The sequence below is a fragment of the Amblyomma americanum genome, chromosome 5 (genome assembly GCF_052857255.1).
Source record: "Amblyomma americanum isolate KBUSLIRL-KWMA chromosome 5, ASM5285725v1, whole genome shotgun sequence".
In the NCBI taxonomy this organism is placed as follows: domain Eukaryota; kingdom Metazoa; phylum Arthropoda; class Arachnida; order Ixodida; family Ixodidae; genus Amblyomma; species Amblyomma americanum.
The window spans coordinates 210,256,110-210,271,751 of NC_135501.1; the positions used below are offsets into that span (position 1 = coordinate 210,256,110).

Sequence of the window (15,642 nt, forward strand, 5' to 3'; positions counted from 1 at the left end):
TGTTTTTTTTTTTCCTGCGCATTTGCGCCCTTTGGCTTATGTCGACAACGGAAGCGTGTAGTTCGTAAATCCGAGATAATGTCCACGCAGTCTCCCGGCCAGGGGAGCTCCTCCTAGTGGGCCTCCCTATCGCCTCATGAGATTCCTCTGGAAGCTTTTCAACGCTCCGGCATCCGCAGCATTACAAAGGCGCTGGTGCCAAAGGATGGTGGTACCATCAAAATGAGCAACCCAGGGACCGTTCGAGTTGCTCTCCAGGGAGCCACTTGTCGCTATGAGGCAAATACTCAGTTAAGGCAGTTTGGACCCGGAGGGATTCTGTGCCGTTCACCAGACCTCTCTTGCGTAAAGGATCTCCTAAACGGCCTTCCGGTAAGCAGCTTCATTCCTTCTCATTTGGCCTGCACAAAAGGACTGTCCTGTGGTTTAGACTCTTGCTTGTCGCCAGCTGAGACTCTCGACCTTCTCTCCGCGGCAGGTGCTGTTGCTGTATATCGCTGTAGCCGGGAGGAGAACAGTGTGCAGGTGCCAACGGAATCGGTTGTTGCCACTTTTGCGGGTACTGCCTGCCCCTCAGAAATAAAAGCATGGCCTCTAATCTTCCGTGTAGATCCCCTTCCGTCTAAGCAACTGCAGTGCAGTTTCTGGCGCTATGGCCATAGTGCTGGTGGTTGCAAGTCTACCTTGCGGTGTTGCAAATGCGCCAATGACCATCCATCAAATTTGTGCTCAGAACTAAACCACAAAGTGTTGCATTTGTGGTGGAGCTTGTACGGCAAATTCCTCACATTGTCCTTCTCGGGCTCATGAATCACAAATTCTTAAAATAATCGACCGAAAACGTTTTTTTTTTTTTGCGGCGTGAAGTAATAGCAGAAATTAAAGAGAGAGCTCACGGCTATGTAGGTGTGTCAGTTCTCTCAGGAGTCGCACTATATTCATCTATATCTCGGGCTCTAATGACTGCTGTGGAAGCCCCTATGGCTAAAATGGCTGACAAGATGGTATACACCGTCACAGAGTGCATATCTAACGCTCTGGCAACGCATACTACGCAGCCCTTGCGAATTCGAACGACGTGTCCCGTGGCAGCCATGCCTTCGTTAAAGGGACACTGAAGCATTTTTTTGTGAAAATCGGGCTCGCAGGGGCGTCCTACAGTTTTTTATGCTGCGTATACGAATATAGCACCAAAATTTAGCAAAAACAAGCGCGAATTCCCGTTTTTAGCAGAAATATGCGGCCGGCGCCGCGGGGCACATCGTGGGTCGTGCCGCCACCTGTGATTGGTCAAGAGGTCATGACGTCACATTGAGGACAGGAGAAGCTGCCGACATGGGTCCGGCGCGGCGTTCCGTGCAGGTATCAACTTTCCGCGGTGTTGTAAAAGCGATTATGGCGACTATTTTTTCGCTGACGTCCAAAGAAAAGGATGCCCCAGTTGGTTCGTTCCACATATCATCTGAAATAAAAAAAGACGCACCCGAAACAATTCTACGCCTAGCCCAAGCATACGACAGCGGGAAAGACGCGTATGCATTCCACGCGTAAAAGGCGTCAGGAAAACCTCGGCTCTTATTCTCGGAAAAGAAGCGGTGTGAACAATACTCAGGCCGGTTACCGCCATCGGATGCCTCTTGCCTCTCCCGGAAGAGCGCCTTCTAAAGAAAAGGCCCAAGGCGTTGTGTACAAAATACCCTGTTCTGGGTGCGCAGCGTTGTCAGTTCACAGAAAGAATGAAGCAGCACGAAGGTGACGTCCAAGTGAGCGAAGCGCAGTGGCCAAGCGCTGCGAGGCTTGTGACTTAGGCGGAACTGTTTTGATGGAGACCAAGCCAAATCCACGCACAAGGCTGCTGCTTCAGTTAAGGCATGTTCAGCAGACGCCGGCAAATAATAATCGCTCCCTCGCAACCACACCCTCTTCCTAAATGCGCAGTTTCAGGTCAGTGACCTGGCGGTCAACTGTATGCGTGTTTAAAAGCAAAGCTGCAACTCGCACGCAGTAACAGCTTGACGAATAAACCGAGTAACGTCGTGTTTTCTTACAAGAACGTGGTTGGAGTACATTTAGCTTTTAAATTTGCAACCGAAACCAGAGACACCTCTGTCGAACGTCTTCATTTTAATCGCGTAGCTGTTATTAGTGACGAGGCTAGGCAGCAACGGGTGGAAAAGATGCTGCATATCAACAATTTCGATGCTTGCTTGCTTGGACGCGTCGAACCGAACACTGCTCAGCACGCCCCATGAGTTCTGGCCGCGCCTGTGCTGAAGAGAGCGACACATGCCCGAGCCTCTATAAAGCTTCTACAGGGGCCCCAAGAGCATGTCAGGCACGTGCCATGCGGGAAAGCATCTCTTAGAGCCCACACGACCTCGAGTCGCCGACACATCAGTGGGCTCTTCTAAAAAGAATTGTCGGTCCGCATGCGAATAATCGTGCCTGTAATGGATTACGGAACGATTAGCACAGTGGAATGTAGTGTGTCCCCCTGAGTAAAAAAGAAGACACGGAAGAGCACCCACGCGCTGAAGCTGTCTGTTCGTCCCATCACGGGGTGCACTCAACGCAAAGCTGCACACACAAGGAGACCTGAACTGTCATAAAGCAATGAAATTAGAATCGGGAGTAGCAGCGTTTACCCCTTTTTCCTCTTTTAGCAGAGAGACTTCTTGGCGATGGTAACACGGATCTCATACGCGAGAAAATTCAAGAAATGATGTCGCGGTTCAGCCGTGCCTCCTTGACAGAAAGCCCCATAGATGGGTACAAGCTCTGCAATGCAGCCGCTCTGACGAAAGTGCTTCGAGCAGAGTACGCTTGCTTTGGCCGGTTTGAAATTCTTCCTCTTGAGAGCAGTGACCTACTGCGCTGCGAGCTTTTAATTTGTGGGAAACAGTAGAAGGCGACGAAGTCGCGGCAATAGTTGCTCGTGCACCCGAACGCAGAGCAGTACCTCGTGTTTCTAACTTTGTGTGCTGGAACTCGTATGATAGGTTTTGTACGTCCGCAACGCACGCAGCACGAGGAACAACGCACAGAGCGCAAGAAATAAGCTCGCTCGGCTGGTTCAAAGCATCCCCGGCTCCTCAAGGTGACGTCACGTTGGCCGATATGGACGAGGTTTCCCTCTCCGCTGTTCCCCTCCCCTGCGCTCACTCGGGACGCGGCAGATTTGAACGCCGCGCTTTCATTTGGTGATTGCGCCTGTGTCTTAGCCAAAATCGGAAAGATAACCTCACAGACATGATCAGCAGTGAGTCTACTTCGGAACCCTAGAAGGTTAGCTCATTGTTAAACTGCCTCTGTATCCTTTTAACGACCCAACATTCCTCGGGATTGCTCTCAGCCCCAGGAACAAATTACTGCTGCTTCTCTTATTCATGGGTTCGGTGATTCGGATGATGTTCAAATCATTCATTATGCAGAGATGGTGGATTCAGATACGCGAATCCTCAAACGCAGTGGATCCCCCATGTCTAACCCGTCTTCTCCACATACTCAGCCGAAATCAAAGCAGCGTTAGCTTGGCTCTAAGCCAAAGGGAAATATTTTTGAGCAGGCAGTTGCTGCTTCCCGGATTTCACAACCAAAGGGGTGTTAAGGGTTCCCCAGTGGAACTCTCGTTCACTTCTTTCAGCTTCAACAGATTACCTTTCATCCCGACATAATCCAGGCATGATTACTTTGCAAGAAATTTCCATTTACAAAACTATTCATTTCGACAAGATCGACAGGCAAGCGGAGGAGGGTTACTCATATTAGTTTCTTGAAAATTTTGTCACCGGGCTAAGATTGCTTTTCAGTCCTCTACTATAGACCGTGGCTTTACTCTTTTCCTAGTTGATTGCCAGAAGTCTGTTCTCTCGGCCAGCGATTTTGACACACGCCTTTGGGATTGGCTTACTGATTCATCATCTGAAGTAGAGTTTCGCGCACCAACCATATCTTTGTTAGATTTAAATTTCACCAGTCCTTGTGTTACTGTAGTGAATTGGTCGACTTTTGATTGTGGTACATCTAGTGATCACATACATGTCTTTTATTGATGTTAATTGCCGCTTAACTCCGGTGTTTTTTCAGTTGAGGTCATATGTTAACTATATGTTAATTATATGTTAGAATCTGTTATACCGGCCTTGGATCACACGGTCACACAGGGCACTGTGTGGAGAGAGCCCCTTCCCGGGGAGGACGTACGACGAAGCCCACGCCGCCGCAACGAAGGTGACAGTATTTAAGCCCAGGAAATTTCCGCCGTGCAGCTGAGAAAAGAATACAAGACTGATAACGCGGACATCAGAGTTACGTTAACTAATTACAATTTGCAGCTTATTGAGTATATTAGCGGTCATCTTGAGTTCCCCGCAATGCACTCCCAGTGAAACGTAATACGTTCAATTGTTTATTGTGCTCTCAGAGAAAGTGCCGAGATAGTATGGCTTGAAGTAGACTGTATATTTCTTACCTATCAAAGTCGGGCAGTGTCAGACGTGTTATGAAAATATCGCAATGTTTGGGGACTACGATATGACAAATGTATATGTGCCAGGCCCGTCGGAGAGAAGCTCCAAGCGCGTACTGCTTGTGGATCACATGAGGAGGCAGTCGGCGGCGCATTGGTCGAGGCTGTTCTTCCAGGGCTCGATGCAGATGTCGGTCCAGTCGTGGCACGAGCCGAGGAGCACGTCGTAGTACCACCACAGGGAGCCGTTGACGACGGCCTCCCCGCCGGTGCGCTTGAGGCCGCAGTCCACCATTCCCTCGTACACGGTGGCGTCGCACCACCGACCCGGAACGGCTGCGCGGATGTCAGGAGGAGCTCTTCAAGAAGGGCACCAACACAAACTTCCTGGGCTTTTTGCCTTGAAAGAGGCCTACGGACCTATAGGGCATGGTAATGACAATGAGCTCAAAACACCAGTGCGCAGCGTTATTAATTAATTACAAATGATTTTGTGGAGGTAGTTTCGGTCTCAGTGGGCGCCAGCGCTGACCTCGACGCCACGGTCGACAGGCCAGCCTGGGCTACCACAATACTGATGACGTCGGCGTTGCTCCTGTGAGCAACCGCTAGCTTCGGCGACGTCACAATACTTGGCACCTCGACGCCACTCTCGATGCGTGCGGAAAGGCCGAGTGACTTCTCGGACAACATTCGAAGTCACATTGAATTGTGTTCCACTCAAACGTAAGGCCTCCCTTTACGCCCGCGAAACAAATCATATCGTTTGTTTGCGGTCTGCGGCCCTTCGAGTTGAAGCCAATCAGCTGGCGCCGACAGATCAAGGGCAGCAGAAGTAGACTGGCGGGAAGCTCTGCTGCTTCATAATCACTGTCAACTGCGCCTAAAACATGCAAGGAACAAGTACAGATTAACACGAACAGCGAAACCGAGAGAAGCTGTAGAGTTCGTTTTCAAAGTTCTATGTTGCCAGCACAGTTCCCAATAACCTCTGTTATTGCACCTCGGAATACCATCGAAGAATCGCTGATGACGCAGGGCGGAAAGGAGGAGGGATGGTGGAGGGAGAGTGCCGACTACGGAATAATATTCCGCAGCGGATTAAGTCGACGCTGCGGATAAAAAAAATTAGCCGCGGTTTAACTACTGCTGAACCTGGTTAGAAAGCGAAAGCTGTGATGTATCGGGCAAGTAGACGCGGCTTGGCGTCTGTAACGTTGAGTGCGTTCCGCACACTGGATAAGCAGCGCGCCCACCCTGCCACCCTGGCAGGTGGCAGTTAAATTAATGGTTGATATCGAGAGGTTGCGCACCCAGTGAACGCTGCGGCCTATTCTGCCACCCTCTACAGGCGAATCGAAAGGTCAGAGGTCAAGTGGTGCGACAACATGGTGGACCACATAAGGCAAGGCCTATAGCCACACTTGACCTCTGGCTCACTTGAAGGTCAACCGGCCACGCACGGCGAAATCGGCTCTACTACAGCGTAGTGAAGCTTTCCCCCCAAAAAAGTGCGCAATGCGCCGACATGCGCGATGAGGGCGAAGAAGAGATGGCCTCACCGGTCTCGCACTCTTGGCGGCACTCTTCGAGGCTGGCGAAGTGCAGGCGCGACCCGTTGAGGCAGGGCAGCGTGTCGGCGCTCCACTGGAGGCAGTGCTGGCCGAAGCTGGTGTTCAAGTAGTACCACTGCAAGCTGGGCCTTTCCCGCCAGTGCGGCTTCGGCTGCTCCTGGGGAGCGTCGCACTTCCGGAAGCGTGGAGCCGAGCACACTTTCCGAGAGAGAACATTGCACCAACGTCGGTCACTCGCGATAGAATCGCCCCTAGCCACTTCGCCGTAGCCTGCTTTTTTTTTTGCTCAGCTACTGGCACAATGCGCCTTGTCTAATGGATGCGCGAGTGAGGAGGCCCACCTGGTTGCGAATACCTTTGCCTGAAGTATGCCATGCTGGCGACCAGCAATAAGGTCGCCAAGAACGCCGATGCTGCCATGCAGATCAGGAACGACACCGGTGTCTCCGAGGGTCTGCAAATATCGGGGCCTAACGCTAAAAAGCCTTGCACCCAACAGACGGCGTTACAAAAAGGTAGGGTTGTCCCTAACGCATCGCCTTTGTGATTCCGCCTCGAGTGAAGCAGCTGATTAGAAGGCGTAGACATCCCGGCCAGGAAGGCCAGCGTTGGGTAACGTAAGTGCACCAATCAAATTATATTCTGATCGAGGGCCACACTTGAAAAACTTAAACGGCGTATTAAAGCGAAAGCGTTGCAGAAAATCCGACGTTGTCGTCGTCGGCATTGTGAGCAAAAATTCCCCGAAGAACCAACCTAGTTGGACCACCCAGGTCACGTGACCTGCCCATCGGACTGCGAGCAAACTGACCACCGTGGCGCATAGCATAGCAGTCGAATTAGCCATTGGTCGCTAGAGGCTGCTCGGGGAGAGCGACCTCACTCGCACAAATTCCACCGATGGCAGCACCTGCCATCGCAGTGGAGTGGCGCATCGCTTAATCGCTGTATCACTGCTCCAGGATTGCTATGAGGACTCAGGTATCTATGAATGTTCAGTAGAGAATGACAAATTCTGCATATGAGGCCATTAACCCGTTAATTCTACGGCGTCAGACTCTCGTGTTGTCTCTGGAAGTACGCCGCTAAGGCGCCCGTGTGCTGTGCGATGTCAGTGCACGTTAAAGATCCCCAGGTGGTCGAAATTATTCCGGAGCCCTCCACTACGGCACTTATTTGTTCCTCTCTTCTTTCACTCCCTCCTTTATCCCTTCCCTTACGGCGCGGTTCAGGTGTCCAACGATGTATGAGACAGATACTGCGCCATTTCCTTTCCACCAAAAAACCAATTATTATTATTATTATTGTCTCTGGCGTTTTGTGACGCAAGCATGCTTAGATTTTTCTTTTCGGGACTATTTATATGCAATACAGAAAAAAAAGGCAGACTCGTGAGGCGAAGCTGGTGTTTCCTCAGATTTCTCTATATGTGTTGAGTCGAAAGCTCCAACTTTTTATTGCTTGCGGAAATGGCATGTGTTACGTTGAAATGGAAGTTTATACTGTGATTTACAGGATAACAACACCGTTCAAAAATGCTTTGATTTGTAATAGGGATAAATATGTAGTTTAATATTATTCTTATCCTAATTGTGGTGGTCGACATCAAGCGCTGCTGGCGTGCGACTTATCAGGCACACTCAGTGTTCCTGGGTAGTTGAAGCTACGCACCTTTCATGGCCCATTTTTTCTTCTCTGAGGAGGCTACCTGCGCAGGGAAGGAAGAGGGTTGCGCTGAACAGAATCGGCCTATACTCTACGTAGACTCTTCTGCAAAAAAAAAAAAAGAGCAGAAATTGGTGGCAAAATTCTCTTACCAATCCTTGCCCAACTCTGGCTCTCCTTCATGCGCCGTAGTGCGCCCCATACGAGGTGATCTGAGACGGGAGGGAGGCATTAGAAGGCACATTAGGAGAAGCGAGGTGCATAGGAACATGTGTAGCCTACGTTGCCAGAGCACGCTGAAGAACCCCGGGTGGTGGACATTGTTCCACAGCCTTCCCGTATTGGCCGACTGTTCCCCTCTCGGCCCTTTCATCTCCATTTCCATCCTTTCCCCCACGTGTACGCCGATAGTGGGCATTCACTGCGCAGTTCCTTTCCTCATCATCGCCCCATGTAGCACACGGCACTCCACAAAGGACTAAAATGAAAGTTAACACCCTGCGATGACCAAGTGCGATGCCATAGTCGTTAGCACTTATAAGGGCCATGATTGCTTCCTTAAGCACCCACTACATATCGACTACACTTGAGTGTACCCACGGACTAGTCACCCGTCGCGAAGATTTCGTGCTGCGGCTAATCCCATTTTCAACATTTATGGCTCGTTGTGTATAGCGGGGAATGGGCAAATGTGCGAGGAAGCGAATATTGTTACCACAGCAGGAGTAAAACTCTATTCTCGTGTGACGTTAGGAAAATGCGGAGCACCACGATGCAAACAATGCATTGCGCTTGTTATCTGCGCTCCTGAAAGTAGACGGGACGCGCATCCGTTAGTGGCACCGTACGGAATTGTCCTGAATAACATGGACGGACAGACGGACGCGTACACAGCACAGACACATAGACGCAGACACATATGGAAGAAAAAAAACATAGACCAATGATACTCCACGCCAGAAAATCTATCAATTAGAAATAAAAATTCCAGTTTATGGACCATTTTTCTAGGAGCAGCGCGATAAATACAACTATGTGGAAATATTGAGAAATTTTCGGTTCTCGATCTTCCCTGAAAATCAATCGCTTCCCTTTTCGTCAAATGTCACTCCTCAATTAAATTCCCTTAAAAAGGGGAAACTCCCCAAGTGGAATTCCACTGGCGTAGACAAGTAGACATGGATGCATAGACATGGACACACTGACTGCAGAAGTGCGGAGTGGTTTGCTAGCTTGTGACACACTACAAGGTCTAGAGCGGGCGCAAGGACACACGGAAGAGTACACGGCACAAGCGCCTGGGCTGTGTACTCTTCTGTCTGTCCTTGTGTCCGCGCTAGAGACCATTAGTAGCAAGGTGACACATTGACCTAGACACATAGTCATACCCGTATACGAAGGCACCTAGGCATATAGAGACTGGTACGCAGACTGGACATGTAGACTGGAGCTGTTACGCAGGGTGGTTCCCTTCCGGTACAGAGTTCTTTATTACGTTACGGGTGCCCAAGAGCGAAGGCCAAAAAGTAGATGCTTGTACGCGAATGTTTGTACGAAAGTTAAAACAATGCTTACAAACAGGCTGCTTTTCTTTCTTGGGCAAGGCGCAGTCACCTTCCATGGCTGCTTCTTCTCGATCTTCTTCTTCTATCTGGTGACTGCACGCAAAAAGAAAAAAAAGAATTCGCGTGGTACGTTTGCGCAGTCCAGATGGCTGATTTGTGCTCTATTTTTCGGCGAATTAATATGATGTAAGCAAGTTTCCTTAGATGTGAAGGGGCTTGTTTAAGATTTCGTTCTAAAAGGCCGAGTGAGCGGTTAGCCAAAGCTACAGTATGGTTAATATGGTGATTCCATTATAGGCCAAATGAAAATTAAACTCGAAGATATTTATACGTACTGGTAGCTCAGTAATGCTCCCATTCAGGTGACAGCTGGAAGTAATCGCAGAAGACCGGTTGATGAAAGTCATAATGTTAGTGTCGGTGACTAAAGTGTTATAAGCCAGGATGAGCACCATGCATTTACAGTGGCGTGGTCAGTTTGTAAGGAAAGGCGGTCAGTGTCGCAAGTAATGTTACGATATATTAAGCAGTCATCTGCAAATAGTCCAACTCGGGATGACAGAGAGTTGGGTAAATTGTTAATATAAATTATAAAGAGCAATATAAATTATAAAGAGCAAATGACCTAGTACGCTGCCCTGATGAGGTTCGCGAGAAGTCACGTTTACTAAACTGGCATTAGAATTATTAACGTAGGTAAACTGGATTCTGAATGAAAATAAACTTTTAACCCACATAATTTAAGTGGTATGACTACTTAAACATGTTTGTTTGAGTAGAAGCTTGTGATGAGGAATGCGGTCAAATACTTTGGAAAAAATCAAGAAATAATGCAGCCCTTACAAAATTCATGTTGATATTTGAAGATAATGGTATGATCTTCTAAGACACAGATGACTTGAGTCTGAATTACGTGCTCGAATAATTTACTGATGCAACTGGTAAGAGAGAAAGGGCGATAGTTACGGAGTAAAACCTTCCCAATGCGCCAGGCATCAGGTAGTACACAGCCGCTGTAGTGCAATATCATTAGACATGCATTTACATCGAGTTTTGCGTCATTCTTCCATGGTTGTGCTTGCGTAGCCGTACACACATGCCTGCACACAACCACACGACTGTTCGCGCCATCTCGCTGGTTTCCCCGAAGATGTCTAGGGGTGGCGACACGGACAAAATGCCGATAAATCGAAACGTATAGTTGTCACTTCCGGTCTGGTGACGTCCCTTCGCTTCAGCCAATGGGCGAATCTTATTGCCAGCGTCACATCTTTTCCCGCCGAGGCTTCTAATGTTATCGTATTGAAATCCGGATTGTGCGAGACGAGTTTCTCGTGAGGTGCCTCAGTGCCGCCATTTTGCAACAAGAGCAGAACTGTGCTTGTCGAATGAACCCGTGTGAGCGGGACACTTGTGTGCTTAGCCGCGGTGAGATGATTTGACTCCAATCCCATACAAGAACGTCCTATGGGCGTCTGTGGAAAAAGCTATGTCCGTCTATGGCCTTTTATGAACGTCTATAAGCACACACAGAGGTGCTTATTGCCAGCCATTGAAAAATCTATGCCACTAAAGCTATAGCTTCGGAACCACACAACTGTCTTAAGCTCTCCATAGAAAAATATATCAGCCTGTATCTACAGCTATAGACAGAAATAGGAAAGGTCTATAGCTGTTTGGGCCAAAATCCTATAGCCGACCATAGGACATTTTTGTATGGGATGCACCAAGGCAGCTTGGCCAACGAGCCGCATGACTAGCATGTTTCTGATCCTTTCGGGACGGTGCACATAAAAGGCGCGATATTACAGCGATAGCTGTTAGGCGCCGGCCCTGGCTTGCGCGTCGCCGTCGGCGTAACCGGTGGGTGCGTTAATGACATATTAACATACTCACCTCAAATTCACGACCAACATGGGTCGCATAAGCCTGCTGGTGGTTCTGTTTGGAAGAGCCGCCTGCCAGGGCAGGGGTGCATCATTTGACCACCACACCAGTGCGATATGAGGTCACTGTATCCTTTCTACCTCAAAATATCCCCAAAACTAAACGCCTAAACAGCTATCGTTGAACACCGCGTTACAAAGTCGTAGCCGTACTGTGAGTTTTTTCTTAGCGTTTAACGCAAAGCAGCATTGCAGAAGGCCGGCGGAAAGCTTTTACCTATTGGAAAACATGCGGGCACACGGCGGACACACACAGGATTGAACCCAGGATGTCACGTATAGAACGTAGGCGCTATGCCGCGTACTAGCCTGTCATTGTGTATACGTAGCTTACTGTGACTAAGAGATGTGTTCAAAACCATACTCTGTTCTCTGTTCCGCTCGCAATTTTCAGCTCTGAGGATATCAGACACCAACAGTGACAACAGCAAGTGGCCGGCGTGTGCTTTGGGAGCAGTGGAATAAGTGACATCATGCACGGTTGAATAGACAGACGAAATCGTTACGATTGTGTTTACTGCCGAGTGATTCTCGCCGCTCCACTGCCATCGATTGAGTAGAGCAATGTAGGATATCGATGAGATGTCGTCAGGGAGAGGCAGGTCAGCCGTCACGGGCGGTGCTGATGCTGCGGCGCGGCTTGCACCGCTTTGCGCAGTCCTCGTAGGTGACGAATGCCGGCCGCACGCAGACGTTTCTCCAGTCGCGACAGGCCTGTGCCAGTGGGTCGTAGAACCACCACGGACCCTCCTCCGGCTCTGGGCTCGAAGAACAGTTGCTCGCCAGAGGGGTTCGCAAGTGATGCGTGCACCGGGTTTTCGGCACGTCTGCACATCACACATCACGTGCTAAGTCGTAGTGAAATAAAAGGACATCATGGAATCACAGCGCATGCACACGAGGCCACAAAGAGGCCACACACACAAAACTGCGCTATGTCCCCTCTGTGTCCTCTTCCGGAAGCACTTGGCTCGGCGCACATGTTCGAAATACTTTTGCCGCGATTGCAATAGCGAATGAAGCCTCCAGAAGCGCATGCACTTTTATGCTCACCCGCACAGGGCCTCCACCAGCCGGTAGCCCACGCAGCAGTGGAACGAAAAAAATTACAGTGGGGCCACACACCTGACGCGGCAGTTTTGCGAAGGCAGTTGCTGACCGTCCTGCGAATTTTCTGGTGCTGCGGATTGTTGGCGGTTTGTTAGGCACGTGGGCAACAACGTTTTGCTGGCGGCGCCATTCCGCTTTAAGGCTTCGCTTTCAGCTCTCCAGTTGGTGAAGAAAGCAAGCAATTGATGCCGACCATCTTTCTCACTTTCCACGAGGGAATGTTTTGTTTCTTCCGCACAAAGTTCAAAGCATGGTCAGTAGAAGTGAGAAGCGCAACTACAGCGAGTTGGTGGGGATCCAGTGCAACAAACTGCGCTCGTCGTGCGTCCTTCGTTCTGTCTGTTTTTTTGCGCTCTTTGTTGTAGTAGGAATAAGAAGTGTCTTTCATAAGTCGGTCTCCTCCGTCTTCTAGAATTGATAAAGCCGAAAAAAGGACAAAAACGAGAGAGGATGAGAAAAAGCAGACGAAGGCAGAAAGACAAACAGCGAGGGAGAAAAAAGCCGTAACAGAGTCGCGTCTGCATGTTTCAGCGTTATTTGCTGTCGTTCCTTTGGCGTTGTCGTCACATAACACGTCGCTCACCTTGTTAAAAAAAATCTTTCGGAGTACTTAATGGAACTGAAGAGCGGAGCTGGGCGGAATGCGCGCAATGCTGCGGCCTACATCTCTGTAAATCCCTTTGTGCCCATCAGGTGTGTGGATAGAATTTCCTCACTTAGGGATAGTGGACTCTAGGGTCAACCGAGCGGGACACACAGACACAGGTAAAGACAAAGACACAACCGTCACAGCTGATATGTGTCCCCCTCCCCCTGTGGTCAGTCACAAAGGCGCATATTTTCATCAGGACGCACAAGTGTACTGTTAGTTTGGTTTATGCGCAATGGCGAATCAGCTACGGTGTTCCGTCCACGTGGTATGCTGAGGAGAAAATGTCTGGCTTCGCAACGTTCACCCATAAACCTTGCGTACGTGTCATTGATAAAGAACGCTTCAAGCGAAAAGCTTCACTACGCTATGTAAAGCTGTCTTCGGGTAAGCAGCAATACGACCTTGAACGACCTCCAGCCCAACCAAGGATAGCCGTGTGACCATATGTGGTAGCGTTATGATGTCGAACCCTTGACCCCTGACCTTGGCCCATTGCCTTGAGCTGACCTTGTACCTTTCCCATGGGGGTGCCCTTTGTGTTGACCTTTGACCTTAAGAACACTCGGTGGGGTGACGTGAAGCGACGTGATGACATCCGGTGGGGGTGTCGTAAGACCATGCGGTACCACGTCATAGCCACGTGGTCTTGTGGGTATAGTATATAGAACAGCTGTCGCGAGCGTGTGTCGTGGCTGCCATGATGGACGAGCTTTAGACGGCTAGCAGGTGTGCTTGCTTTTCGCTGAATTGCAGGGTCAGCCAAGTTGAGGCAATCTTTCTCTCGGTTCTTAGTTGAGGCGAAAAGGTGAGCCTCGGCTCCCCGTGCCCCTGCAGGTGCACAGCCCTGCGAGTGTGGTTCTCACGCACACCTCCGTCGCAGTCTCCCAGGCACTCCTCGAGGCTGGCGAAGTGCGCCCTGGAGCCGCGCAGGCAGAGAGTCTCCGGCGTCCACTCGAGGCAGGCGGAAGCTGCGCGCAGGAAGTACCAGGGCCGGCGCCCCTTCTTCCGGTGGCCGTCCGCCTGCCACTCCTCGAGACGCGGCGTCGGAGGGAGGGTCTCGTTCTCCAGGCACCTGTGGAACGCCGGCTCCTCGAGACACACTGCGCGCAGCGGCCGTGTTCGGTTAGCGTGAGGGACTTCTTTCCCAGGTGCAAGCAGTAAACGATATGCGAACTGTGCGGCGCCATCTCTCAGCGATCCGAGAACTGTGCCCACCATGTTAGTTCGGTCGAGAAACGAAACCGTTGCCAAGCTTAGCGTAAAGACGGATGCCTTTCGCTCGAAAGATCAAATGCCGGTGCAGTTGTGCTCCGCATGGGCATGTTTACTTCACAGCGCGAAGCAGACAAGCACGAAAGACACGCAACAACAGGGGCCTACTACCGACTAATTCCATCGAAGATAATGTACGGTGATGAACATGAACGGTCTTGCCCAAACGAGAATTGTGGTTATACGCATGTGGTCTCTGCGAGGCCAGTACGATGCCAGCGGGAACGAAGTACGTTCTAGGTCCTCATCAATTGTTTTTTTAGCGTGCGCGGATATTTTATTAACACCAAGTGCAACGCGACAAATGAGGTTCAAGCGCACCGAGTCGTTTACAGATTTCCTTTTTTTTGCACTGATTTTTCACAGAACCCTACAGGTGGTATGCGTTCAGGTTAGAGTACCCGACAGACCATTTGTTTTCTGTGATCGAAAGAGCAGCCAATGTCTTGCATTTATGAACTGTCCGATAGCCCATAGTCGGCCGGAGGTAAACATTTTAATACGTATTTCAACGACGATTTTTTTTCGTCTTTAAAGTACGTATTAATGGTGCACTTGAGCTCCGCCTTAGGGGTATGATGTGATAGCTAATGCGTTAGTGACTATATATGCAGTGTTTGTCATTCTCTACCTTACATTCATAAATACCTGGGAGTCCTCATACCTCTCCTGGCGCAGTGGTGTAGCGGTTAAGCGATGCACCACTGCCCTGCGATGGCAGCTGCTCCCAGCTGTGGGACTTGTGCAACCTATGTTGCTCTTCCCGAACGACGAGTCGTTTCCAACCACTAGTGTAACTGCCACCTGCCACGGTGCGCAGTTTACTCACAGCCGGATAGACAGGTTCTGAAGACGGCACAAGACTACGTGACCCAGGTGGCCCACCTAGGTTGCTTCTCTGGGGATTTTCGGAGATTTTTCGCTCGCTGTGGACAACGCTGACGCCGACCACGAAGCCAGGTTTTCTGCGGAACGAGCTCCTTAACGCTACCGCCTTAACAGGTGAGGCCAATTTTTCTCCATCCGGTACAAAGCGATGTACGTTGGTATTGCATAAGTACGACCGCGAAGGACAAGATTCACCGGCAAATCGCGTTTGTGCAGAGACTTATTCGCTCAGCAGTCGCTGGAACGTACCCTAGCCACGGGCGTCTTTGATGTCCTACTCTGCGGCGGCCAACACTCAGGGACAAAGACAGCAGAGTCAGAAAACGAAGTCCAGGCTGCTCATCGGCATGCGTACAGGAGAGGCGGCAACATCATGCGTGCAGAACCTGTCCTCGTACGAACTAGACCCGGCAGAACTCTCGCTCCTTAACAAGGGGCTCAACTTTTGCGCCGGCCGCGTTCCCGATGCGAAAAGCATGACTTGTGCAGTCAGTACGGAGGA

General features: G+C 50.1%; 1 protein-coding gene across 5 annotated transcripts in view; it reads right to left on the reverse strand.

Moving 5' to 3' along the window:
* Positions 1-4,395: 4,395 nt before the first annotated feature.
* LOC144133590 (uncharacterized) overlaps positions 4,396-15,642 on the reverse strand; it is a 126,055-nt gene continuing 114,808 nt past the window's right edge. For 4 of the 5 annotated variants that reach the window (XM_077666785.1, XM_077666786.1, XM_077666788.1 and 1 more), the window contains 7 exons: positions 13,850-14,080; positions 9,283-9,365; positions 7,860-7,919; positions 7,714-7,750; positions 6,384-6,496; positions 6,031-6,240; positions 4,396-4,804 (listed from right to left, as the gene is read on the reverse strand). In XM_077666785.1, the coding sequence (XP_077522911.1) occupies positions 4,596-4,804; positions 6,031-6,240; positions 6,384-6,496; positions 7,714-7,750; positions 7,860-7,919; positions 9,283-9,365; positions 13,850-14,080 (943 nt within the window). In that variant the 3' untranslated portion in view covers positions 4,396-4,595. The remainder of the gene's footprint in view (positions 4,805-6,030; positions 6,241-6,383; positions 6,497-7,713; positions 7,751-7,859; positions 7,920-9,282; positions 9,366-13,849; positions 14,081-15,642) is intronic. The other variant, XM_077666787.1, reaches the window with a different exon arrangement.